Genomic DNA, 27,615 nt, shown 5'->3' with positions numbered 1-27,615 from the left:
AAGTTGGAGATATTCCTAGAAGGGAAGAGAAGGCATTGCTTCCTCTCCCATCTTTCAGAAGACCAGGGCAGGCCAAATTCAAGCTCGCACTGTTCGCCAGCCATAAATAGGAATGCAAGCCAGAATTCCCAGGATATACAACCCCAAGCATTTCTTGATTTAACAAAACAGCTCTTAAGAACCTGTAACCAGACTTTGACGTATAAAGCCTTAAACGACTTAGGACCACAAGTCTGCAAGGACCGAAGACCCTCCAGGGACAGTCCCTGATTTGCAGAAGCCATTTCTGATTTGATCCCAGAATGTCCCGCTTCTCCTTAGGGCGTTCCTATTTTCGTTGGATGGGATGCGGGTGGCGCTGTGGTCTAAACCACAGAGCCTAGGGCTTGCCAATTGGAAGGTCGGTGGTTCGAATCCCCGCAAGGACGGGGTGAGCTCCCGTTGCTCCTGCCCACCTGGCTGCCTGAGGACAACTCCTCCTCCCCCAGGGGAGGTGCTGGGAGACTCACTGGTGAAACTAATATATGAGATAGACTCATGGCATGCAGAGGGAGATACGTCAAGCCTTTATTTGTTAGAATTGTGATGATTATGGCGTACAGCCGATGAGAACCCCAAATTCACAATCTCAACTTTGGGGTTTTCATCAGCTGTGCGCCATAATCATCACAATCATAACAAGCAAAGGCTTGACATATCTCGCGTTGCATGTCACGAGTCTATCTCATATATTAAACTCCAGTAGCTAATGAAAACAATTGCTTACATAAATTGACTTTTCCACGGTATTCTAATTTTTCGAGTTTCACCTGTACATTTTATAGTGCAGTACATTGATTATTGCTTTCATTTTATGGATCAATGGTCTCGTTCGATAGTAAAATTCATGTTTAAAATTGCTGTTTCAGGGGTTGTTTTGAAAAGTCTGGAACGGATTTAATCCGTTTTGCATTGCTTTCTATGGGAAAGCGCGCCTCGGTTTTGGAACGCTTTGGTTTTGGAACGGAATTCCGGAACGGATTAAGTTTGAGAACCGAGGTAGCACAGTATTTGCTTTGCAACCCCGCTGTCTTTGCAACAATCAGACAGGAGGGGGTGCCAAACTCTATCTGAGAATACCTGAAATGCACATGGATCACTTTTCACTCGCCTCAACTCTTGGTGAGTGCAACTGAATTAGAAAACCGACTGGGTGGGTGAAGAAGAAGAAGAAGAAGAAGAAGAAGAAGAAGAAGAAGAAAAAGAAGAAGAAGAAGAAGAAGAAGAAGAAGAAGAAGAAGAAGAAGAAGAAGAAGAAGAAGAGGAGTTTGGATTTGATATCCCGCTTTATCACTACCCGAAGGAGTCTCAAAGCGGCTAATATTCTCCTTTCCCTTCTGTTGTTCAGTCGTTCAGTCATGTCCAACTCTTCGTGACCCCATGGACTAGAGCACGCCAGGCACGCCTATCCTTCACTGCCTCCCGCAGTTTGGCCAAACTCATGCCAGTCGCTTCGAGAACACTGTCCAACCATCTCATCCTCTGTCGCCCCCTTCTCCTTGTGCCCTCCATCTTTCCCAACATCAGGGTCTTTTCCAGGGAGTCTTCTCTTCTCATGAGGTGGCCAAAGTACTGGAGCCTCAACTTCAGGATCTGTCCTTCCAGTGAGCACTCAGGGCTTATTTCTTTAAGGATGGATAGGTTTGATCTTCTTGCAGTCCATGGGACTCTCAAGAGTCTCCTCCAGCACCATAATTCAAAAGCATCAATTCTTCGGCGATCAGCCTTCTTGATGGTCTTTATGGTCCATATGGTCTTTATGGTGTTTATGTGGTCCATATGGTCCACAAACACTCTGTGAGGTGAGTGGGTTTCGGCATCAATGTCGGCCCTTGTGGAAAGGTTACAAGGGGACGTTTGCAGGATTTCCCCATGGTGTTTCAAATTAACTTCACTTAAATGTGCGGCGTCTTGGGACCTAAATGGGGGGTTGCCCATGCATTGTTTTAAAAAACACCTGCATTACCGCAGATTGTGCATTTTTGAACATACCGTATTTTTCTGTGTATAAGACTAGGATTCCCCCCTAAAAAATAATGTCAAAAATTAAGGGGGTGTCTTATACACGGATACATCTCCCACCATTTTCTTAAATCTGAGTCCCCCAAAATAGTCGGAGTCTTATACATGGGGGCGTCTTATAGACGTTAAGATACGGTATTACTTGGTGGGGAGAACTGTACTGCAACGTTCAGATAAATGCATGCATTGTTTCAGAAAGTGCAAATCCGGTGGGTTCTCCTTTAACCGTGAACCAAATTGAATTTCTACCTAGACCACAATTTCCATCAGTGATGGTGCCAAGACACCCTGTGCCGACACTCTGAAGGGTAAGCGAGTTTGGATGCCAGAACCAAGTATGTACTGTACCAGGGGGCCCCGGTTTCCCGCACGTACCCTGAAAGGCGCATTCCCCGCCACTTGTCACTGCCGGGGTCTCCCGGCCTCCCCGGCGCATCCAGGCGCTCTGTTTACAAACAGCAAGAGTCGCGCTTCATTACCCCACCGACCCCATCTGCGCAGCCCAGACTTTAAAAGTCCCATTAAGAACGCAAATAGATAAAAATTATATACCCAGAACGGGATTTATGATGTGCAAGGCTCCGGGGAGAGGTGTGGGAGGAGGGGAGGGGTGGGGAGGGAAGAAGGTAGTGCACTGAGGAAGAAGAAGAAGAGGAGGAAGAGTTTGGATTTGATATCCCGCTTTATCACTATCCGAAGGAGTCTCAAAGCGGCTCACATTCTCCTTTCCCTTCCTGCCCCACAACAAACACTCTGCGAGGTGAGTGGGGCTGAGAGACTTCAGAGAAAAGTGTGACTAGCCCAAGGTCACCCAGCAGCTGCATGTGGAGGAGCGGAGACACACGAACCCGGTTCACCAGATTACAAGTCTACCGCTCTTAACCACTACACTACATTGCAGGGGATTTAGCGCTTTATGGGGGGGGGGATACCACCCCAAAGCAGTTAAAACTGCTATGCATGATGAGCATTCAAGATCTAGCCCACCCAATGGGAAACTACAACTAATCCATTATGTGGCAGCGAGACTGGTAACTGGGAGCGGCCACCGAGACCATATAACACTGGTCCTGAAAGACCTACATTGGCTCCCAGGACGTTTCCGAGCACAATTCAAAGTGTTGGTGCTGACCTTGAAAGCCCTAAACGGCCCAGTATACCTGAAGGAGTGTCTCCACCCCCATCGTCCAGCCCGGACACGGAGGTCCAGCTCCGATGGCCTTCTGGCGGTTCCCTCACTGCAAGGAGTGAGGTTACAGGGAACCAGGCAGAGGGCCTTCTCGGTGGTGGCGCCCTCCCTGTTGAACGCCCTCCCGTCAGATGTCAGGGAAATAAACAACTATCTGACTTTTAGAAGACATCTGAAGGCAGCCCCGTTTAGGGATGTTTTAATGTCTGGTGTTTTATCGCTTTGTAATTCTGTTGGGAGCTACCCAGAGTGGCCGGGGAAACCCAGCCAGGTGGGCTGGGTGTAAATAATAAATGATTGGAATGCGCTTCTTTGTCATTTGAATCCATTGGTTTGGATCGGAGCCTCCGGAGCAGCAGAAAACAAGCTTGCTCCATCAGTGGTCCAGGACCTCATAGTATGTCAAGGACCGCCTCGCCCCATATGAACCAAACTGGACCCTGCAAGCATCATCCAAGATCCTTCTTCATGAGCCAGCTCCATGATTGGTCCCGAGGGTGGCAACATGGCAACGGGGCCTTTTTGAGGAATGCTCTCCCCAGGCAGGCCTGCCTGGCGCCTTCATTACATATCTTTAGGTACCAGGCGAAAACATTCCTCCGTAACCAGGCCTTTAACTACCCGCAGCCTTTTAGAAGTTTGTGGGGTTTTAAATATATATTTCTCTTCTCCCTTGATTTTAATGGGGGGTTGTTGTTGTTTTGATTGATGGATGGATGGATGGATTGATCATAAGCTGCTTTGGGCTTCCCTGGTAAAGGGACTGACAAACAACAAACAAACAAACAAACAAACAAACAATCCATGTGACAGCCCTTATTTTAATATGGCTATATTAGGGTTGCCATACACACAGAACTTCCTGGACATACCTGGCATCCAGCCCATGTCGTTATTGTAGGTTTTGATGAATTTTATTAAAAATAGCTCTCTCTTTTTTAGATTTTGCAACTTTGGGCGATCTGCTGCTGTCTGAACCCGACTCATCTGACTCCCGAGTCGCTCCGAATAGGCCTCGCCCGAATCTGATGCACAGCCCTATTCATTGCTTTTAGTTTTGGCCACTGTGAGCGCCGCAAGGTGAATATAGCGAAGGTTTCAGCGGAAGCTGGAACGCAGTGTGACGGAAACAGCGCGGTTTGCGGTGAGCGCAGGGCAGGGCAGGGCAGAAACCGCCGCGTCGCTACATTCCTCGCGACAAGGCGCTAGACCTCATTCCGGGAAGGCCGCACAGCTCTGAAATTAGGCAAGGCAGCGGTTTGCGGAGCACGTCGAAATCTATCAGGCAAGAGTGCCTTAACCCGGCCTCGCCATTCTTAATTTATCCTGCTTTTTCTGCTGTGCTCTTCCTGTGAATTTCAGGTTGCTATGGCAATGCAGCAGTCCGCAAGCTGAGCTGCACAGCCCGATTGCTCGGCGTTGAGGCAACTCTGCACCCCCTTTGTATTATGTTTCCGCTTCCAACCCCCCCCCCCCCTTTGGCTCCTCCAACAAATATTCGACGCTATTCTTAAAGGCACAGGAGCCTCACATTGCAGCTGGTTAGACCTGCGGGGGTTACCGAGGAGACAGAGCATTTGAACATGCACAGAGTGCCTTTCCCTTCTCATGGTGAAGGTAAAGGTAAAGGGACCCCGGACCATTAGGTCCAGTCGCGGACGACTCTGGGGTTGCGGCGCTCATCTCGCTTTACTGGCCGGCGTACAGATTCCGGGTCATGTGGCCAGCATGACTAAGCCGCTTCTGGCGAAACCAGAGCAGCGCACGGAAACGCCGTTAACCTTCCCGCCAGAGCGGTACCTATTTATCTACTTGCACTTTGAAGTGTTTTCGAACTGCGAGGTGGGCAGGAGCAGGGACCGAGCAACGGGAGCTCACACCGTCGTGGGGATTCGAACAGCTGACCTTCTGATTGGCAAGCCCTAGGCTCTGTGGTTTAACCCACAGCGCCACCAGCAAATAGGGACATTCCGGGATCAGACCAGAAGCTAGGACGGCTTTCGTAATTGCGGGACTGTCCCTGGAAAATTGGGGTGCTAGGAGGGTATTATCCCACCATAGGCAATTCGTATTAAGTTTTTTAGAAGGGAATAAGTCCCTCCTGCCTTCACCGAATAACCACCTGCCCCGTTTTTAAATCATGCACTGAGCTTTGGAATGCTATAGGGACGCCAGGGACATCGTAACATGCCAATATGGTTGGGTTGTATGGGGTTACCTGTCTCCTATGTACAAAGTCCTGTTGAACGTCAGCATCCGTTGGATCCTGAGGCGCTCTGCGCCGCCATCTTGGCTGGAAAATCGTCCCATCCCGTTGCCCACGAAGACCGGGTAATGCCTCACATCTGCGGGGAAGCGAGAGACGGTCAAGTGGAAGTTGGACAAGGAGGCTCCTCGCGTTTATGTGTTAGCGCATTTAAAGGTGGCCCTTCTGGTGAAACCAGGGGCCACAGCCACAACATGCAGCACGAAGCACATCCGGCGCACGTGGCTTCCCTCAAAGGATTCTAGGAGCTGTAGTGTGCACCCTCACGGAGCCGTAGGAGCCACCAACCTCAACATATGACAGTTCCCAGGATTCCTTGGGGGGAAGTCAAGTTCTTTAAATGTATGGTGCGGATACCTCCTAGTACAGCCGTGCCTTGGGTTACGTACGCTGCAGGTTGCGTACTTTTCGGGTTACGAACTCCGAAGAGTTTGGATTCGATATCCCGCTTTATCCCTACCCAAAGGAGTCTCAAAGCGGCTCACATTCTCCTTTTCCCTTCTTCCCCCACAACAAACACTCTGCGAGGTGAGTGGGGCTGAGAGACTTCAGAGAAATGTGACTAGCCCAAGGTCACCCAGCACCTGCATGTGGAGGAGCGGAGACGCGAACCCGGGTCACCAGATTACGAGTCTACCGCTCTTAACCACTACACCACCCTGGCTCTCAATCTGCAATTTGCGCGTGCACAGAGCATTTTTCGCAGGGTTTTCCCCGGTCTGAGCATGCGCAGAACGAATTGTCCGGGTTACGTCCTTTTCGGGTTACGTACGTACTGTAACCCGGAACGGATTAAGTACGTAACCCAGGGGTACCACTGTAATGTGTACGGATACTAAAGAGAGACCGGGGTCAGTAGTTTTTTAATAATAATAATAATAATAATAATAATAATAATAATAATAGCAGAACTGGGATGGCACTCAGCTAAGAATAGAACAGGCATAGGCATGGTGCAGGTCAGGCAGCCTTTAAACGCTGGTGGAATCGGTTTTCCACCCCACCCCACCCCCGAGCGCCCGCCTACACCACAGGGCTGTTGTGAAAACAAGACAAGGGGAATTCTACACAGAACCTTGAGCTCCTGTGAGGCACGATGGGAAAAGACAACCGAAGGGAGGTGTCTAGGCCAGAAATAAAACTGCGCACAGTGTTTGGGGAGCAAGAAAGTCCCTCTGGCTTCGGCCACTGACCATAACAGAACTGGACTTCTCTGATGCGCCCCACAGATTCCCCAACCCTTGGCTAGAATGAAAATGAAAAATATTTTTTTGGGGGGTGGTGGAAGAGGGAATTAGGCTAACCACCACCCCGCCTTCTAAGAAACGCCGGCCCAGCTCCATCCTCTTATGGTCAAATCCTGTCACAGCCTCACTTACAGTCGTCAAGGGCCACACTGATGGGACCAGGCTCTTCGGGGAAGAGTGCGTGAGATGCCCCCTCCAGCAGGAAAAGCAGGACGAGCGGCGGACAGGTGGGCCTCATCGTCTCCTCCCGGAGCGCGCCTCACACCTGCAGGGGGTTCAAGACGACAGAGTAACGTTAAGTCGTTAGCCGTGTGCGTTGTGGTCCGTGGCGATGACAACCTGAGGCGCACTGAGCCCCGATAAAACGCATGGGAGAAGGGGGGGCAGAATCAGAGGGCCGGAGGGATGGCATGGCCAGGGGAGGGAGGGAGGGAGAAGGTAGCTCACGGGTGGGGGGAAATGGGGTGCATTGTTCTCCCATCCTCCAGAAATTTCCCCCACACCTTTGGATCTTGCACGAATTCTCCCCAAACCAGCACAGACCCGTCCATAAATTTTCAGGCTACACCTGAAAGTACCTCAGCTACCAGGACTGCAGGAAGAAGGGAATGTGAACGATGTTCTTCTTTTTTTACAGCAGACCTTTGAAATATTTTTAGTTCCATCATCAGGGGTGGCCTGCCCCTGTTTTGCCGCCCGAGGTGAAGGTGCCGCCAGGGGCGTAGCATGGGGGGGGGCGCGTAGGGGACGGGTGGCCCCATGTTCCATAATGGAGGGGGTGACAAATTATCAAGGGACAATTACTGCCCTACTAGGGCAGTTCATAAAAAAACTTTTTGTTTTTTGAAAATGCCTGCTCTGAAGGTCTTATATTACTATACTAGGGATTATATAGCCATATATGAACTTACATGCACATCGGTTAATATCTTGACCCTCCTCCACCAAAATAGCTGTTTACCTGGCTGTTTTCCTATCTCGTGAAGGCTGAAATTTCAGTTCAGTGGAGCACTTTACTGTTCCCAACCCTAACCCTGTGGAAAGCCATCTAATTAGACTTTAATTTGATTTTGAGATGTTTTTAGGAGGTAATTTAATGATTGTTTGATTTTATACCAATGTTATGTATCTGATGTTAGCCACCCTGAGCCCGACTTCGGCCGGGGAGGGCGGGATATAAATAAAAGTTTATTATTATTATTATTATTATTATTATTATTATTATTATTATTATTATTATTACTACTACTACTACTACTTGTTATTATTCCTTTGTAAGAAAATATGAAATAACGGCGCTCATCTCGCTTTACTGGCCGAGGGAGCCGGCGTACAGCTTCCGGGTCATGTGGCCAGCATGACTGAGCCGCTTCTGGCGAACCAGAGCAGCGCACGGAAACGCCGTTTACCTTCCCACCAGAGCGGTATCTATTTATCTACTTGCACTCTGACGTGCTTTCGAACTGCTAGGTTGGCAGGAGCTGGGACCGAGCAACGGGAGCTCACCCCGTCATTGCAGGGATTTGAACCGCCGACCTTCTGATCGGCAAGCCCTAGGCTCTGTGGTTTAACCCACAGCGCCACCTGCGTCCCTCCTGAATAGGTATATGTGGATATATTGGAGCCATGTGAGGTGTGCTTTTGATGACTAGACCGTTCACCAAAGTGGTTCATTCTGAAACATCTCTCTCTCTCTCTCTCTCTCTCTCTCTCTCTCTCTCTCTCTCACACACACACACACACACACACACACAAAAGCGCAATAGTCCTTCACACACCCCCTTCTGAGCAGAGGTGTTTTCAATCCTCATTCTCACCTTTAGCTGGCAGGTGATAATGGCATGAGTGTTTATGCACCAAACATGTGAGAATGTGAGAAAGATGAGGATGGTGTGTGTGTGAGAGAGAGAGAATGAGCATGAGACAGCACATTATTTTATTTTACAGCAAGACCAAATATATACAGGTGAAACTCGAAAAATTAGAATATCGTGGAAAGGTTCTTTTCTTTCAGTAATTCAACTTAAAAGGTGAAACTAATATATGAGATAGACTCATGACATGCAAAGCGAGATGTGTCAAGCCTTTATTTGTTATAATTGCGATGATTATGGCGTACAGCTGATGAGAACCCCAAATTAACAACCTCAACTTTGGGGTTTTCATCAGCTGCGCACCATAATCATCACAATTATAACAAGCAAAGGCTTGACATATCTCGCTTTGCATGTCACGAGTCTATCTCATATATTAAACTCCAGTAGCTAATGAAAACAATTGCTTACATAAATGGACTTTTCCACGATATTCTAATTTTTCGAGTTTCACCTGTATATGAATGGAACTTAGCACTCTTTTAAGTCCCAGCCTTTCAGTTGGGATTTATGAGGGCTCCCCATCCCCACCCCCATTTAGGGACAGGTGTGTGTGTGTGGGGGGGAAGCACTTAATATTTTATCAAAACTTTTCCAAGCACATCCGTGGCAGGACACACACACACACACACACACACACACACACACACAAATGCACCAGCCTCTGGATGCATTAAAAAAGGAAAAAAGGCATTAATTTTGCACTTCGCTATGTGCAGTTTATGAAGCATTCAGAAGCGAGATTCCGTACTCATGTCACTTTTACCAGCCATGGTTCCACCCCCCTCCCAAAAAATCCAGGGATTTATAGTTTGCCAAGGGCTACAGTTCCCAGCACCCTCAGCAAACTGCAACCCCTAGGATACTGTAAAAGACGTGCAAGAGTATTTTAAAAAGTCGGGTTTGACTGTCAACCCCCCCACTCCCCAGTTTGCAGCTCTCAGAAAGAAGAGGAATTGCCAATGGCCAAGCAATCATACGAGGCGAACCTTCTATTTTGTGAAAAGCGGAGCCATTCATATGCAACATCTAACCCCCCTCCCCTTCCCCGCACCCGTCTCTCCTGAATGCATGGAAACATGGGCACCCATGTAAATGACACCCAAGGCATTTCATCTGCATGTCAATTACCCGGAGATCGTTGTCTTGATCCCCCTTGCTTTGCCAAGTTTAACCAGACAACAGAGCTTATTTGTTCCCAACTCCCTATGGTTATACCGGGATGCGGGTGGCGCTGTGGGTTAAACCACTGAGCCTAGGGCTTGCCGATCAGAAGGTCGGCGGTTCGAATCCCCGCAATGACGGGGTGAGCTCCCGGTGCTCGGTCCCTGCTCCTGCCCACCTAGCAGTTTGAAAGCACGTCAAAGTGCAAGTAGATAAATAGGTACTGCTCCGGCGGGAAGGCAAACGACGTTTCCGTGCGCTGCTCGGGTTTGCCAGAAGTGGCTTAGTCATGCTGGCCACATGATCTGGAAGCTGTACGCCGGCTCCCTCGGCCAGTAACGCGAGATGAGCGCCGCAACCCCAGAGTCGTCCGCGACTGGACCTCACGGTCAGGGGCCCCTTTAACCTTTACCTTACCCTGTGGTTATGCGGATCTGGCCAAATTCAGAATTGGGCAGTTGTGGAGTGTTTTCCCCAACCTTAAACTATCATGCACTTTGGGACTATTATTTTTTGTTGTCGTTTAGCCGTTTAGTCATGTCTGACTCTAAGTGACCTCATGGACCAGGCATTCCTGTCTACCCCTGCCTCCCGCAGTTTGGTCAAACTCTTGTTAGTAGCTTTGAGAACACTGTCCAACCACCTTGTCCTCTGCCGTCCCCTTCTCCTTGTGCCCTCCATCTTTCCCAACATCAGGGTCTTTTCCAGGGAGGCTTCTCTTCTCATGAGGTTGCCATTGTATTCAGGACCAGTGCTAGGGTTTCTGGCGCCCTAGGCAGACCATCTTCTGGTGCCCCCCGCCGCCCGCCAAAGCCTGGCCAGTGCCCCCTCCATTTTGGCGCCTTAGGCAATTGCCTAGTTCGCCTTAATGGACGCGCCGGCCCTGAATGTATTGGAGCCTCAGCTTCAGGATCTGTCCTTCCAGTGAGCACTCAGGGCTGATTTCTTTAAGAATGGATAGGTTTGATCTTCTTGCAGTCCATGGGACTCTCAAGAGTCTCCTCCAGCACCACAATTCAAAAGCATCATTTCTCTGGCGACCAGCCTTCTTTATAGTCCAGCTCTCACTTCCATACATCACTACTGGGAAAACCATAGCTTTAACTATACAGACCTTTGTCGGCAAGGTGATGTCTTTATTATTATTATTATTATTATTATTATTATTATTATTTCCATGTGACTGACAGGCACCCTGGACTCAGAAGTCACCTTGACGGGAGACTGCTGGGTGTTGAGCCGGCATCGACAGGTGCTCGACCCAACCATTTATTTCCGGATGCGTTGAGCATGCGCCACCTGTGATTTGGGGTTTGCACACTCATGGCCTGTGTGGGCGAGGAGTGTTCTTCCGTTCTGCGTCCCCGAAAGGTCATTGCTGCAGCTGACTGGACGTTTTCCTCTACTGCTATTGCCAAGGGTTATAAATCTGGAAGCCACACCGCGGGACCTTTTATTACTCCAAGCAAAGCCAGCGGTTGTTTTTTTCTTCTTTCCAAAAGTGCAAGGAGTACAGCCTTCAGACTGGGTCCTGTTACCAGAAAATAGGGTGGGCGAGTGCCTTTGACAGCCTTCTAATTTTTAAAAGGTAAAGGGACCCCTGACCATTAGGTCCAGTTGTGTCCGACTCTGGGGTTGCAGCGCTCATCTTGCTTTATTGGCCGAGGGAGCTGGTGTACAGCTTCCGGGTCATGTGGCCAGCATGACAAAGCCGCTTCTGGTGAAACCAGAGCAGCGCACGGAAACACCTTTACCTTCCCGCCAGAGTGGTACCTATTTATCTACTTGCAATTTGACGTGCTTTCGAACTGCTAGGTGGGCAAGAGCTGGGACCGAGCAATGGGAGCTCACCCCACCGCGAGGATTCGAACCGCCGACTTTCTGATCAGCAAGCCCTAGGCTCTGTGGTTTAACCCACAGGATAGAGTTGCCATATTTCAAAAAGTTTAAATCAGGACTTTGCTGGGGGGGGGGGCAAAATGGTTGAGGTGCTTTTTCTTGGGCCAAAGTTGTCCAGCTTTTGCACGAATTTTTTGAGTTGTATTCCCGAAATGGGTTTCCATACATATAGATTTTCCCAGACGTTTCAGCGATTTCCACTCTGTTTCGGATGACCATATCCCAACAATGTCCGGGATATTACGGCTGTATGGCAACCCCACCCAAGGAAGCCTTAAGTTTGAATCCGGAATGGATTAAGTTTGAGAACCAAGGTACCAATGTATTAAGAAATGGGGAAACCAGTGATATTTTGGGGAGCAGGCTAGCAGGCGGGCCCATTACTTACATCATAGGAGCCTAGAGAACACAAAACACTGTTGCTGTATGTAGGTTTCAGTTTATTTGTTTTTTTATCTTATATTTTGGAAATGTAAATCCAGTGGGTTTTTTTCCTTTACTTTTTTTTGGGGGGGTGGCCCAAGTGAGTGGGGCCCTAAGCTATAGCTTGTTTAGCTTACACGTAAATCCGGCAATGGCTGGGGGGCCACCCAGAGCTAGAGACCACCCCTTGTGTGTCAATTCCTAGTCGGGTCCCAAGCGCATTCGAAACATCTGGCTTTGTGGAGACGCCCGCAGCTCTTTCCCATTTGAGGGAGGAGGAAATGAGGAACATGAGTGAAAACAACAGAATTCAAAACAAACAAGCCCACAGTAGTGATGAGTCACAAATGTCTATGGGGGAAGCCAAACAGGATCAGCCAGCATTCAGTCTCCTACAAATGACCTGGCTTGATCCCTTCGTAAAGGTAAAGGGATCCCTGACCATTAGGTCCAGTCGCGGACGACTCTGGGGTTGCAGCGCTCATCTCACTTTACTGGCCGAGGGAGCCGGCGTACAGCTTCCGGGTCATGTGGCCAGCATGACTAAGCCGCTTCTGGCGAACCAGAACAGCGCACGGAAACGCCGTTTACCTTATCGCCGGAGTGGTACCTATTTATCTACTTGCACTTTGACGTGCTTTCGAACTGCTAGGTTGGCAGGAGCAGGGACCGAGCAACGGGAGCTCACCTGTCGCATGATTAAGCCGCTTCTGGCGAACCAGAGCAGCGCATGGAAACGCCGTTTACCTTCCCGCCGAAGCGGTACCTATTTATCTACTTGCACTTTGACGTGCTTTCGAACTGCTAGGTTGGCAGGGGGAGGGACCAAGCAACGGGAGCTCACCCCGTCATTGCGGGGATTCGAACCGCCGACCTTCCGATCGGCAAGCCCTAGGCTGTGTGGTTTAACCCACAGCGCCACCTGGTCCAGGCCAAATTCAAGGGGATCACATCAGTGTTTGAAGCCTTCCTTTAAAAAAACAACAACAAACAAACCAGAAAGTTTGTGACATTTTAATGCATTTTAATATTTGTTGGAAGCCGCCCAGAGTGGCTGGGGTACAAATAATAAATTATTATAAATTATAAATTATTATTGGTAAGATTGTTTGTTTACGCCACCAGGGCAGCCAGAGGTGGCATAAGATTAAGCACAAAAATGGGGGGAGATCCCAACAAAGGAGAAATGGGTACTCAATCTATTTATAGTATTCAGAAAGGGCAGAACTCGCAGCTAAAAGAAGGAATCAGAAAGAAGGGGTAGATGTGGAAGAACGGAGACCGTTTTCGGTCTTTTCAAAAACGCAATACAGCCAAATAAAACTTCAAACAAGTTTTGACCTATGAGTAAGGGCAAGAAAATAGAAAAGATTGCAATATGGGATTTAGATAAATAGCTATGATCCAGGAGTTGGGCAAGCAGTAGGCAGAGTTGCCATGTGTCCTGTTTTCCGGGGGTAAAATTTTTGTCTGGGTGGATTTTAAAAATTTTCTGAAATGTCTTTAATATGCAGAGACACCACCTTGCCGACAAAGGTCCGTATAGTTAAAGGTATGGTTTTCCCAGCAGTGTTGTATGGAAGTGAGATCTGGACCATAAAGAAGGCTGATCGCCGAAGAATTGATGCTTTTGAATTATGGTGCTGGAGGAGACTCTTGAGAGTCCCATGGACTGCAAAAAGATCAAACCTATCCATTCTCAAAGAAATCAGCCCTGAGTGCTCACTGGAAGGACAGATCCTGAAGCTGAGGCTCCAATACTTTGGCCACCTCATGAGAAGAGAAGACTCCCTGGAAAAGACCCTGATGTTGGGAAAGATGGAGGGCACAAGGACTTTAGACACCGCTTGAATGTAAAACAACAACAACAACAACAACAACAACAGTACGTTTCTGAGCACATCAAAGTGTTGGTGCTGACCTTTAAAGCCCTAAACGGCCTCGGTCCAGTATAGCTGAAAGCGCGTCTCCACCCCCATTGTTCTGCCCAGACACTGAGGTCCAGCTCCAAGGGCCTTCTGGCGGTTCCCTCCCTGCGAGAAGTGAGATGACAGGGAACCAGGCAGAGGGCCTTCTCGGTAGTGGCACCTGCCCCGTGGAACACCCTCCCACCAGATGTCAAAGAGAAAACCAACTACCAGACTTTTAGGAGACACCTGAAGGCAGCCCTGTTTAGGAAAGGCTTTTAATGTTTAATAGATTATTGTGTTTTAACATTTTGTTGGAAGCCGCCCAGAGTGGCAGGAGAAACTCAGCCATATGGGCGGAGTATAAATAAATAAATAAATAAATAAATAAATAAATAAATAAATAAATAAATAAATAAATAAATTATTATTATTATTATTATTATTATTATTATTATTATGTCAAAGCAGTTTAGGGAAAGATAAAACTGTATCTTCACCTGTAGCGAAATCCTATATTGTGGGGCGCTATGTTTATTTATTTCAACAAATATGGCGCAAAAAATCGACCAGTGTGGTGAGCAATAACCCCGGCACCACCATAAAATTAAAATCACAGGCCAACTGGCTAAACATTGCAGAAAGAACGGATCTTAACCATCTGCATAATCTTGGCGGCATAGAAAAGTTCCCAGCAAATGTTCCCAGCCAGCCATGCCTTCTGGTGGAGTACTCCATTCCATTACTCAAAATTCTGCCTCCACTGAGCATGCTCAGTCTCTCCCCATTTATGGAACACACCCTCCCCCAGAGATTTGGACTGTGGCCAACATCCCCCCCCCCCGAGTTCAAGGACTCTAGCAGGGACTCACACAGAGAGGCAGCGGGGCAGCCTCCCCTGCAAGTCGGTGTTTTGAGGCTCCGTTTTTATTTTTAAAAGCAGTTTCTCCCGGTGCACCAGAGGTTCTGCGTCCCAGACCGCAGTTTGCACATCACTAGGTTCAAGGCTGCCAAATTTCCCGTCAAGCTATGTTTCGGGGTTTGTTTGTTTTTTTTACCTAAAAAAAAAAAAAAGCCTGTCTGGGCAACATAATTGTGGGAACGTGAGACACTGATAAGGATCTTTCAAGCTGCGGCAGAATGTGAGGGGGAGACAAAAGGAGTCCGGGAAGGGGGAATCCGCAGGGAGCTTTGGAAGAAAGGAGGGAGGGAAGGACTGTCTGTCTGTCTGTCTGTCTGTCTGTTGTATTCCAACTTAGGAACAAGGTTCACAGTCTCATGGCAACAACATCTATTATTATTGTTATTATTGTTGTTATTATTATTATTATTATTATTATTATTATTATTATTATTATTATTATCAATTTTAATTATTATGATGATTTATTAAAATCTTGCCCAAGGCCACCCAAAGCAACTTACAACCCACTCGACTTACAAGCTTAGGTACATTAAAACCAAGTGGAAATTGGTTTTCCAATTTATTTATTTATTTCTCTCTCTCTCTCTCTCTCTCTCTCTCTCTCTCTCTCTCTCTCTCTCCTTCCTTCTCTCCCTCCCTCCCTTTCTCTCTCTTTCCCCCTTCCTTCCTTCCTTCCTTCCTTCTCTCTCTCTCTCTTTCCCCTTCCTTCTCTCTCTCTCTCTCTCTCTCTCCTCTCCTCTCCTCCTCTCTCTCTCCTCTCCCTCTCCTTCCTTCTCTCCCTCCCTCCCTCCCTCCCTCCCTCCATCTCGCTCTCTCTCTTTCCCCCTTCCTTCCATCTCTCTCTCTCTCTCTCTCTCTCTCTCTCTCTCTCTCTCTCTCTCTCTCTCCTCCCTCCCCTCTGCCTCCCAAAAGGTGACAATGAACATTAAGACATTTATCACACGAGGATGAGAACATTGCTATTTCAAGCCACCCAATTAAAAAAACAAGAGGGAAGTGAATCACCCAAGTCTGCGGGAACTTTGTTGATTCTTCACCCCCCCCCCAATTCCACATGCCATCAAAGGGGAAAGAAGTGGGGGAACAATTTTAGATACACTTCTGAATTTGGACCCCAGAGAGAGAGAGAGACATCTGCTTGTCTGCGTGCACAGCGCTGATAACTCCAAGGTCGCAGGTTCGCTCCCCGTAAGGGATGGCTGCATTGCTGCAGGGGGTCAGACTAGATGACTCTAGGGGTCCCGGCCAACCCTATGATTCTAACAGCAACATGTGCTCCTTCTTCCCAAGGGGGGAAAAAGAAAGAAAGAAAGCCTGCTATAAGGTGACTGGCAGGTCATGTTCAGAAAATACACCTGAAGCCTGAAATATACTCGGAGTCAAGTGTGAATTTCATGCTCTTTATTCAGCTCATAGTAGCAATGAATGAAAGTTTCCCCACAACGTCTGCTATAAATACATTATTTACACAATGGGCCCCACGTGATTGGCTAATTCCGGGCTACTCCTATAGGCCAATCAGGTTGCGGATTCACTTCCACCTGGAGTTGGATTGGGTGGCTCCTGCGGACCAATCAGACTGCTGCATTCTGGATCCTATTGTTCTAGGAATCAGCTCAGTACATAAGAAAGCCCGTGGCATTCCCCCAAAGAATCATAGGAACGCAAGGCATGCCTGTGAATCAGTCCAGCATCCTGTTCTCACAGTGGCCAAATACCCCATAGAACCTAGGGAACTCATACAGAGGTCTTGCAGGCAGCCTCCTCTGTACGGTGCGCAGAACTCCATGCGGATGAGTGCCACTGCTCTGTCTGCCTCACCGTGGCCTCTCATGGTCTCAGGCAGATAGTCCACACACACACACACACACACACACACACACGTCACATCACCCAGGAACTGTTTCCCCAGCAAGGTCAAAGAGAGAATCTGCGGCTTTAAGCATGCATAGCCAGGGCGCTCACATTGCAAGCCATGGGTTCCGTGAGCACCGAGGAGCCGTTCTTTAATTAAATGTATTTCTCACACTCCATTAGTGTGGCCCAGCCAGCACACAGCTTGGCGGATTACTGCTGTAGCTGCTGGGGGGGAGAGGAGGGACGAGGGAGAATCATCTGTAGCTTTTTGCACACGGGGTGGATGTATGAACAGACAACAACCCCGCTGTCCATGTTCCCTGGGGTTCTGAGTCATTAAGGTTCTCTGGCAGAGAAAGGGGAAAGAGGGGAGGAGAGGGAGGGAGGGGCAAAGGTGGGAGGCAAGGGAGGAGAGAGATGTTCATTTTAAGCAGCCGGCCTCGAAGAATTTGTCATTCGGGTCTCTTCCCTTCTCACCAGTCAACGCAGAGCCATAGGCCTGTATTTAAAAGGTACAGGTAAAGGGACCCCTGACCGTTAGGTGCAGTCGCGGACGACTCTGGGGTTGCGGCGCTCATCTCGCTTTACTGGCCGAGGGAGCTGGCGTACAGCTTCCAGGTCATGTGGCCAGCATGACAAAGCTGCTTCTGACGAACCGCACAGAGCAGCGCACGGAAACGCCATTTACCTTCCTGCCGGAGTGGTACCTATTTATCTACTTGCACTTTGACGTGCTTTCGAACTGCTAGGTGGGCAGGAGCAGGGACCGAGCAACGGGAGCTCACCCTGTCGCGGGGGTTCGAACCGCCGACCTTCTGATCAGCAAGCCCTAGGCTCAGTGGTTTAGACCACAGCACCACCCGCGTCCCTCAAACATGTATTTACCTCGCGTCTAAGACAAGGAGAGCTTTAGATCCTCTCTGAGCATACTACCTATGGTGATTAAAAGGAATAACAGAATCATAGAATTGTAGAGACACCGAGGGTCATCTAGTCCAACCCCCTGCAACGCAGCAATCTTTGGTCGAAGGTGGGACTCGAACCCAGGACCCTGAGATCAAGAGTCTCAGGCTCAATCCACTGAGCTATCGATGGTGAACCACATATCAAATTCACACCCAAGCAAGCCCACAGATCCCCCCCACTGGTGGGGTAAGTGGTTCTATTCTATTTATCATTTTGTTCCTTAAATCATAGATCCTTTGATTGGGGCCATAGAGTTGGAAGGGACCCTGAGGGAAATCTAGTCCAACCCCCTGCAATGCAGGAATCTCAGCTGAAAAATCCCTGACAGCTTCTGTTTAAAAACCTTTCAAGGTAGTTCATTCCACTTCCAAACTGCTCTTACCACCAGAACGTTCTTCCTGATGTTGGGTTAGGATTTGAATCCACTGGATCATGTGCCATACCCTAGAATAGCAGAAAACAAGCTCGCTCCACCCTCTGTGTGACAACCCTTGAGATATTTGCATCTCCTCTCAGTCTCCTCTTACCCAGTCTTAAACATACCCAGCTCCCTCAACCGTTCCTCATCAGGCTTGGTTTCCAGACCCTTGATCATCTCAAGTCACCTTTCTTTGCACACGTTCCAGCTTGTCAATATCCTTCTTAAATTGTGGTGCCCAGAATTGGACACGGTATTCCAGGTGTGGTTTGACCAAGGCAAAAGAACAGCCCTTAAGATATTTGACGATGGCTCTCATATCTCCTCTGTCTACTGTTTCCCAAGCTAAACATACCCAGCTCCTTCAACCGTTCCTCATCAGGCTTGGTTTCCAGACCCTTGATTGGTTGAAGGTTGAAGGAGCTGGGTACGTTAAGCCTGGAAAACAGCAGATTGATAGGAGATATATGAGAGCCATCTTCAAATATCTTGGCTGCCTTCCTCTGCACACCTTCCAGCTTCTCAATGTCTCCTTAAACCGAGGCACCCAGAACTGGACACAGGATTCCAGGTTGGATCTGCCTGAGACCAACAAAAACCAAGAAGGTCCACAGCCATTGGCTGTAGGAACCCTGTCAGCTCCCGTGTGTCAAAATGAGACCTCTGAAGCTATTGGCTCAGCTGCTGAGAAGCCACGGAATATTTACAGACATTCCAACTTAAATAGCCCTCGGCCACAAAAAGGCGTGGGGATGAGTGCTGCTGGCAGATACAAGGGAACAAACCGTGTCCGCAGTGAGTCATGTGCGCATTGAGGGATGTGACTGACGTACCACGAGTCGTCGGAAGCTTTTGTGTGAACAGAGAAATTGGACGGAGAATCTACTATGCACCGAATCATCAACTCCGCAGACACTTGCGATTTGCTTTTTTAAAAAATGCCAGATTCTACTTGTTGAAGATATTGCTATGAGAAAAAAACTGCTCCTTTATCTCTCATGGGGTATCCAAGAGCCCGTATAGAGTCCTTAAGTAGGTTCTCTATCAGTAGGAGAAAATAACAGAGGACAGCCAGAGAATATTGAGAAGCAAACCAGCTAGGAAGCCTGATATTTATTAAACTGTTGCAACAGTGTCCCCCGCTCACCCCACGCAGGGAGGGAGGAGAGGAACCCAGAACATTGGTGTGCAAGCTCTTATATAGACTTTTGAAACTGCCTACCCTGTAGCTCAAGACCACCCCCCAAAATATCATACATACACGAATTATGGTGCTGGAGGAGACTCTTGAGAGTCCCATGGACTACCAGAAGATCAAACCTATCCATTCTCAAGGAAATCGGCCCTGAGTGCTCACTGGAAGGACAGATCCTGAAGTTGAGGCTCCAATACTTTGGCCACCTCATGAGAAGAGAAGACTCCCTGGAAAAGACCCTGATGTTGGGAAAGATGGAGGGCACAAGGAGAAGGGGACGACAGAGGATGAGATGGTTGGACAGTGTTCTCGAAGCTACTAACATGAGTTTGGCCAAACTGCGGGAGGCAGTGAAGGATAGGCGTGCCTGGCGTGCTCTGGTCAATGGGGTCACGAAGAGTCGGACACGACTGAACAACAACAACAACAACAACACACCACAGAAAGAGGTGGTCCTCAGCAGAAATTTGAGTGTGTTGCTTCTCTCCTGTCTGCCAGGATACCTTATCTGATTGCCTTTTCTGGGTAGCCTGGCCATTCCTTTGAGATGGTAAATACGTACTGTAGTTCCTGAATCTCTTACACATGCTGAGAGTGTGCTCAGCTTAACAGACACTTGCCAGACTGTATTTACAGGGAGCTGTAAGCCCCTACAGTCCAAAGACAATTGGAAAGCTTTTTCAATTTCCTTCCTCCTTGCAGAGAAATGTTTGAGCGGTCAATTTGGGCGAGTCAAAATGGCTTCAGGGTTGATCTCCTGTACTATTTCAGACACGTGGTTTATATACATATGTATGTTTGCCTTGTACATTTATGAACATTTATTTTATACCACCACACCGGGGATCGAGGTGGTGGGGGAGGCGAAGGACATTTTCCACAGCCCCTTCCCTTGTTTTGGAGTTGCCGGGGGGGGGGCAGTGGCATTGGAGGGATCTTTGCACCACAGCGCCGGATATGCTTAAGACGGCCCTGGTTCTTCTCAGGCAGAGAAATCCATGCAACTTCCAAATTTTGCAATGCAGCCTTCCACAACCAACCGCCTCCCCACTCCATGCATGCTTTATTGGAAAGAGGGCGCAGGCGTGAAAAATAACATGCAGAGGAATTGATTGCAAAAATGCAAATATCAAGAGAGCATCTGGACGTTCGTTGCAAACCGATGGAACTGAAGCCTAGGGAAATGAGAAATGGAGAGCAATTTGAGAGGGCAGATGCATTTGTCCCTAGTGGGGAACAACGGCACATCTCCCTTAAGCATCAGATGCTTGCAATATAGGAGCCCAACTCCTAGGGACCGTGGGGGTTTCAGCACCAATAATAATAATAATAATAATAATAATAATAATAATAATAATAAGCTCCGAACAGAATATTAAAAACACAATAAAACATCAAACATGAAAAACTTCCCTATTAAGGGCTGCCTTCAGATGTCTTCTAAAAGTCAGATAGTTGTTTATTTACTTGACATCTGACGGGAGGGTGCCACCACCGAGGAGGCCCTCTGCCTGGTTCCCTGTAACTTTGCTTCTTGAAGGGAGGGAACCGCCAGAAGGCCCTTGGAGCTGGACCTCAGTGTCCAGGCAGAGCGGTGGGGGTGGAGACGCTCCTTCAGGTATACTGGGCCGAGGCCATTTAGGGCTTTCAAGGCCAGCACCAACACTTGAATTGTGCTGGGAAATGTATATAATAAAATATTTGAGGGGGCCGGGCCCCCACAATGTTGGTGGGCATTGCCATTCAGATGGTTTGTGTGTACTGCATCATGTGATCATGTGAGGTTTGGAGCTTTCAGGGTTAAATAAGCTCAACAGTACGCCCCTCCCACAGGGAAGATGTGTCACAACATCCGGGGTATCTGCTGTATGCAATGTCTTTGTGATTTATGTGATGCACCGTTTATTTCCTGGTCAGTCTTACTTTCGGTTCTGACCGGAGCAGCAGGAGATGTCGTCCGTAAGCCCCGGAGAGAAGCTCCGTGATTTATATGCTTATAATTAAAGCTTGATTTACTTTAAACAAGCTAGACTGCATGGGAGTTTATTTGCCGGCAAGAAAGGCACACATACCGTTGCACAAGAAGAAGTTTGAAGTTTGAAAAACTCTGCAAAAGCACTGGAGAAGCAGGAGAACGCACCAGAAGCGTAGCGGGACACCATTTCCAAGTGCTAAACTGGTTTTGAGGCTTTTCCAGTTTAAAACAAAAGCCCCAACAGATCAATTATGTGGGGCAGGGTTTACCTGGGCCCCCACAATATTTTACCCAAGTTGGCACCCCTGGCTTGCACCCATCTCTGCATTGGAAAACCAGAGCATGCTATTTCAGGAAGTGTGCTGTTTCAGAGTCAAACTCATCTCCCATCACTCCTCGGCTGGAAAGTGCAGGGTTGTAAATATAGGAAGCAGAGCTCAAAGGCAGCCACTGCCTCTCCCCCTACGGTGACCCCCCACAGGCTCTCATTCCAACAGATTTCAGGATTTCTCCTTTCCACCCTCTCTTAGGTTTGTGGGAAGATGGAAGCAGAGAGAGATGCCGGCTCCCTTGACAGGCGATCAGGCTATAATTAATGAGCTTGTCGGAGGGACCTGTGATGGCAGACGGAAATGGCGACAGCCTGAGTCAGCCAGCCCATCAGAGAGCCCCATCCGTGGTACTGCAGCCTGCTGTTGCCTCTGGCTGATCGGATCTCAAAGAGGCAACCTTCCAACAAAGACAGCAATACTTAGAAAACTGCTTGTCCCGGGTGACAGAGCAGATACAGGGATGCTGGCGGCAGCAATTGCAGGCTGGCTGAAACCAAGTTCTGGTGCTGAAGACTGGATTTTGGGGCAGGGTAATACGGCGCCCCGTACGAGGCCAAACTTTGACACCCAGCCCCAGACCTTGTGCTGCCTTCCCAAAGGTCAGTAAAGGGGGCACCGGGCTCTGGGAAGGAGGCACAAGGCTCTGGACGGGTTCTAGAGCCCTACTGCCTTCTTCCCAAAGCTGGGCAAGCGCTTCCTAGGCTATTCAAAGGAGAAAAGAGGACTTTAGGCCCCGTCAGAGCCCTCAGGCTTCCTTGCCAAGTCCTGGGAAGGTGTGCTGTGTGGGGGAACAGGTCACACTGCCCCAAATCCGCCTCCGTTGGGGGAAAACCTCTGCCGCCATTTGAGCAAAGAGCAGCAGGTTACAAACCCTCATGAATTGTTGAAGGAGAGTTGCTATGCCCATTAGACCACGGCACTCCTGAGCAGTTCCTGTGTCATCTAATAAAGAGTTAACTTCGCTTTCTCCGTGTGATTTATTGCCGGCTCAGTGCGGCTAGAATGAGCTGGCAGTGCGTGTCATTGGCTCTGGCGCCACCTACCGTCGGGCTCCCTGTGTGACACCCCGTTAGTTTCAGTGGGCAGCAACTTCCACAGCTCCCAAGGCATTCTGGGAAGTGCGGCCAGGGAGATGCGAGGTCTGCCCAGTTCCCCCTGGCGGCACTTTCTGGCGGGACCCCGAAAAGGCAAACGGTGAAGGCCTCCCCAAAATGTCAAGAGTCCTCTCTCTCAAGTGGTCGTGTAAGGTAATAAAAACAATCTGGGAAATGATATACAATTAATTGGGAAAAATTGAATTGGGAAATGAATTGCGGGAAAAGAATTTAAAATGACCTTTATATAAAAAAACCCATTATTATTGGGGATTGTAAGTATCAATATCCCAAAGGAGCAGAAAAAAACTTTATGTATGCAAGGACAGCTGCATGGATGTTACAAGCCCAGAGACGGAAAGTAGACAAAATCCCTACCAGAGAGGAATGGCAAACTAAGCTGTTGGATTATGACGAAATGGCAAAACTGACCGGAAAGCTCAGGAACCAAGAAGACCAAAACTTCAATAAAGAATGTGAAAAATTTATAATTTATCTAGGAGACCACAGTAAGCAGATGAAAACATTAGCAGGATTCTAATAACACTTGTAAAGGTAAAGGTAAAGGGACCTCTGACCGTTTGGTCCAGTCGCGAACGACTCTGGGGTTGCGGCGCTCATCTCGCTTTGCAGGCTGAGGGAGGCGGCAGGCTGAGGGAGTCCGCTTCCGCAGACAGTTTTTCCGGGTCATGTGGCCAACAGGACTAAGCTGCTTCTGGCAAAACCAGAGCAGAACACGAAAACGGCATAGGTTGACAGTAGGACCCATGGAGGGGAAGGTGGGAAGTCTGGAGATTCAGGGAAATCTCTAAATGTGGGTGTGCGTTTTATATTGTTGTAATTCTACAGTTGTAAAATCAAATAGGGTGTGGGTGGCACTGTGGGTTAAACCACATAGTCTAGGGCTTGCCGATCAGAAGGTTGGCGGTTCGAATCCCCGGAACGGGGTGAGCTCCCGTTGCTCGGTCCCTGCTCCTGCCCACCTAGCAGTTCGAAAGCACGTCAAAAGTGCAAGTAGATAAATAGGTACCGCTCCGGCGGGAAGGTAAACGGTGTTTCCGTGTGCTGCTCTGGTTCGCCAGAAGCGGCTTAGTCATGCTGGCCACATGACTCGAAAGCTGTACGCTGGCTCCCTCAGCCAGTAAAGCAAGATGAGCGCCGCAACCCCAGAGTCGTCTGCGACTGGACCAGGGGCGTCGCTGGGGAGGGCGGTGGGGGCGGTATGCCCCCAGTGACAGGGTGAAAAGCGGCGGGTGGGGGTGACAAGCGGCGGCCCCTCCCGCCACTCCCACGCGCCGCCGCTCCCTCCGTCACCCAGCAGTACCTGGAAGGGGTGCTTTCCGCCGCTTTTTTCGGGGGGGGGGTCGACCAGCGAGGGAGGGTGTCACGCTTGTCACCCCTCCTCTCTAGTCGACCCCCCCCGCCGAAAAAACCCGCGGGGGGGCGGGGAAAGGAAGCAGAGCCGGGCCTTGAATGCAGAGCGCGGGCTCTGCTTCTTTTTTCCCCTTTCCGCCGCTTTTTTTCGGCGGGGGGGGGGTCGACTAGCGAGGAGGGTGTCACGCTTGTCACGCCCTCCTCGCTGGCCACCACCCACCGCCGAAAAAAAGCCTCGGAAAGGGGGAAATTCCCCCTTTCTGCACCCACGTGCGTCGTGACGTCATGATGACGTCACGACGCACGCGTCGTGCCCCTCCCCCAGGGGGGTTCCTCTGCGCTGCCGCCGCCCCCAGCAGCGCAGAGGCTAGCAACGCCACTGGACTGGACTTAACGGTCAGGGGTCCCTTTACCTTTACCCTTAATGCCAAATGGAGCGGTGTGCATGCCAACGGCTCTGGGTGCAAGGAAGGAGGGGAGATATGTCTCTGAGAGGTGGTGGAAGTTTGCCAAAGCGGTTGCCCTTGCAAGCCGACAAGGACAGCTGCATCCCAGGGTGAGGAGGAAGGGGGCATTGCTTGCTCCGGTCCTGTTTCTTCCTGAGCCATCCCAGACAGCGAGTTTAAAAAAGGATTTCAAGGTAAATGAGAAGCCGACTGCCGCCGGAGGTCCCAGGAGTGCCATCGAGAGGAGAGGCTGTTACTCTGCGCAGGTGGCGAAAGCTCCAAAGAGTCACCCTGGGAGGAGATACCCAGCCTTTAATTATTGCAATTAAATCGTTAATGGCTTTTCGAAAGAGCGGCCCAGGCAGAAATAATTCCTGTCTTGGACCACTGGGAGAAACTTCATTTCACCCAGCGAGGGAAGGAGTCTCTCGGCACAGCGCACTCACGGCGGGTTGAGAGGAACATGCGTGTGCATGCAGAGGAGTGAAGTTATGTGCGTTTGCAGTTTCAAACCATGACAGAATGGCCACAGGTAACCAGCAGGCATTGGATCCAGAGCTCTGGGGACCTGGAGAGGAGGAGCGAATGTGTCAGTCCCGTTTTCTCTCTGTTTCTCTCTCTGTTTCTCTTTCTCCCCCAATCGCCGATTCTGTTCTCCACCTTTTCCACATCCCTTTGCGATGGCAGTCGTACCTTGGAAGTCGAACGGAATCCGTTCCGGAAGTCCGTTTGACTTCCAAATCGTGGCTTCCGATTGGCTGCAGTCCTGGTCCGACTGCACTGGCTACCAATTAATTTCCGGGCGCGATTCAAAATGCTGGTTTTGACCTATAAAGCTTTAAATGGCTCAGGACCGCAATACCCCAAAGGACCGCCTCTTTCCATATGAACCTACCCAGACCCTGAGATCATCTTCTGAGGCCCTCCTTCGTGTGCCTCATCCTCAAGAGGTCCGGAGGGTGGCAACATGAGAACGGGGCCTTCTCTGCGGTGGCTCCCCATCTGTGGAATGCTCTCCCCTGGGAAGTTCGCCTGGCGCCTTCATTATACACCTTTAGGCACCAGGCAAAAACGTTCCTTCTTTTTTTTTAACCAGGCCTTTGGTTGACCTGATCAACATCCGTACCCTTTTAAAATGTGGCTCTTTTAGGGGGGGGGTGCTATTGGGTTATTGTTCTAATTTTGATTTTATATATCGTGATCTTTTTTGTGAACCGCCCTAAGACCTCCGAGTATAAGGCGGTATATAAATTCAACAAACAAACAAACAAACAAACTGTAGCTGTCTGACATTGGATTCTTATCTCATTATACATGACAAAGCTATCTTTAGCCATCTCACCATTTGCTTTTTCCTTTAGGACTAATTGCAGTCGTTAACAGTCATCAACAGGTTTTCCACACCTATCAGCCTATCCCCCATTCCCACCACCCTTCTGAGTCATACCCCTCCCCACCTTCTCACTATATTTAAGGGTCTGGTGACTTCTGTTTCAGTGTATCTGAAGAAGTGTGCATGCACACGAAAGCTCATACAAGAACAAACTTACTTGGTCTCTAAGGTGCTACTGGAAGGAATTTTATATTTTATATTTTGTTTTGACTATGGCAGACCAACACAGCTACCTACCTGCAACTGTAGCTGTCTGTGTCTGTGTCTCCTAAAAATCTCTCCGCACCTTTAACACACTACAGTTCTTCGGGGTTATTCAGGGGAACCCATGATTACTAAAGTGGCAGAAGAGGGCTTTAAATTCACGGGGCTGTCTCTACACAGAGTAGCCTCATTGAATCATAGAGTTGGAAGGGGCCACGAGGGGTCATTTAGCCCAACTCCCCTATTTTTGCCCAACTCGGGTCTCGAACCCACAACCCTTGAGATGAAGTCTCACGCTCTACCAACTGAGCTATTGAAATGGATAGGCTTAGATCTGTCTGTTTTCGACGAGCCTACTCTGAGTAGGGCTTGGCTGAATGCATGCCATGGATAAGGAAAGAGAGGTGGGGGGGGGGAACCTGCAAGACCAAAGCTGAATGCCCTGGTTTACTCAGAGTAGACCTATTGCAACTGATAGACACGGCTAACTTGGGCCCGTGAATTTCAGTGGGTCTCCTCAAAAGCAACCCAATATTCCAGATCACCCGGTTACAAACAACAGCAACAAACAGCAACGGTTTCGGATAGAAATTGTAGTTAATATTGTTTTCCCAATGCCTCCATCTAACGAACCGTCATTAAAAGCCGCTGCTTCGCAAGCGATCCCCCACAGCGGAGTCTCCTCGGGGACCCCTATCCATTCCTTGTAATAAGGAATCTGAGTCGGGCTTCCCACACACAGACAGCCCTACATTAGATTTAATGTGTTGTCAAACACGCACGAAATTAAGCTTTCATCCGGAAATATCCCAGTTCTGCAAAACTGCAGCCGGCGCCGCCACCGCCGGCGGGAACGCGCCGCTCGGGAAGTCGGTTTCGTGAAGCAAGGTGGCTTATTCGAGAAAGGAGCAGGTAGCACAGAGAGAAACACAGGTGAAACTCGAAAAATTAGAATATCGTGGAAAGGTTCATTTCTTTCAGCAATTCAACTTAAAAGCTGAAACTAATATATGAGATAGACTCATGACATGCAAAGCGAGATATGTGTCAAGCCTTTATTTGTTATAATTGTGATGGTTATGGCGTACAGCTGATGAGAACCCCAAATTAACAATCTCAACTTTGGGGTTTTCATCAGCTGGACGCCATAACCATCACAATTATAACAAGCAAAGGCTTGACATATCTCGCTTTGCGTGTCACGAGTCTATCTCATATATTAGACTCCAGTAGCTAATGAAAACAATTGCTTACATAAATGGACTTTTCCACGATATTCTAATCTTTCGAGTTTCACCTGTATGTATTGCATTGGGGAAATTGCTTGCAAAAAATGTGTCGGCCTGCCAAAAAGTACACACAGAAATGTGTTTGTTGGGAGAAATCCGCGCTAAACTGCAGGTGAG

The 27,615-nt window shown here is 48.9% G+C and overlaps 1 protein-coding gene across 1 annotated transcript in view; it reads right to left on the bottom strand.

Moving 5' to 3' along the window:
- Positions 1–27,615, bottom strand: part of SEMA6B (semaphorin 6B) — a 159,047-nt gene that overhangs the window by 33,551 nt on the left and 97,881 nt on the right. Inside the window, exons 2-3 of the mRNA XM_033136545.1 lie at positions 6,896–7,028; positions 5,469–5,595 (exon numbers count right to left, since the gene is read on the bottom strand). Of these exons, the coding sequence (XP_032992436.1) occupies positions 5,469–5,595; positions 6,896–7,001 (233 nt within the window). The 5' untranslated portion in view covers positions 7,002–7,028. The remainder of the gene's footprint in view (positions 1–5,468; positions 5,596–6,895; positions 7,029–27,615) is intronic.

The sequence above is a fragment of the Lacerta agilis genome, chromosome 18 (genome assembly GCF_009819535.1).
Source record: "Lacerta agilis isolate rLacAgi1 chromosome 18, rLacAgi1.pri, whole genome shotgun sequence".
In the NCBI taxonomy this organism is placed as follows: domain Eukaryota; kingdom Metazoa; phylum Chordata; class Lepidosauria; order Squamata; family Lacertidae; genus Lacerta; species Lacerta agilis.
The sequence above is the reverse complement of the archived record's forward strand: the minus strand, read 5'-3'. Positions and strand labels throughout refer to the sequence as shown.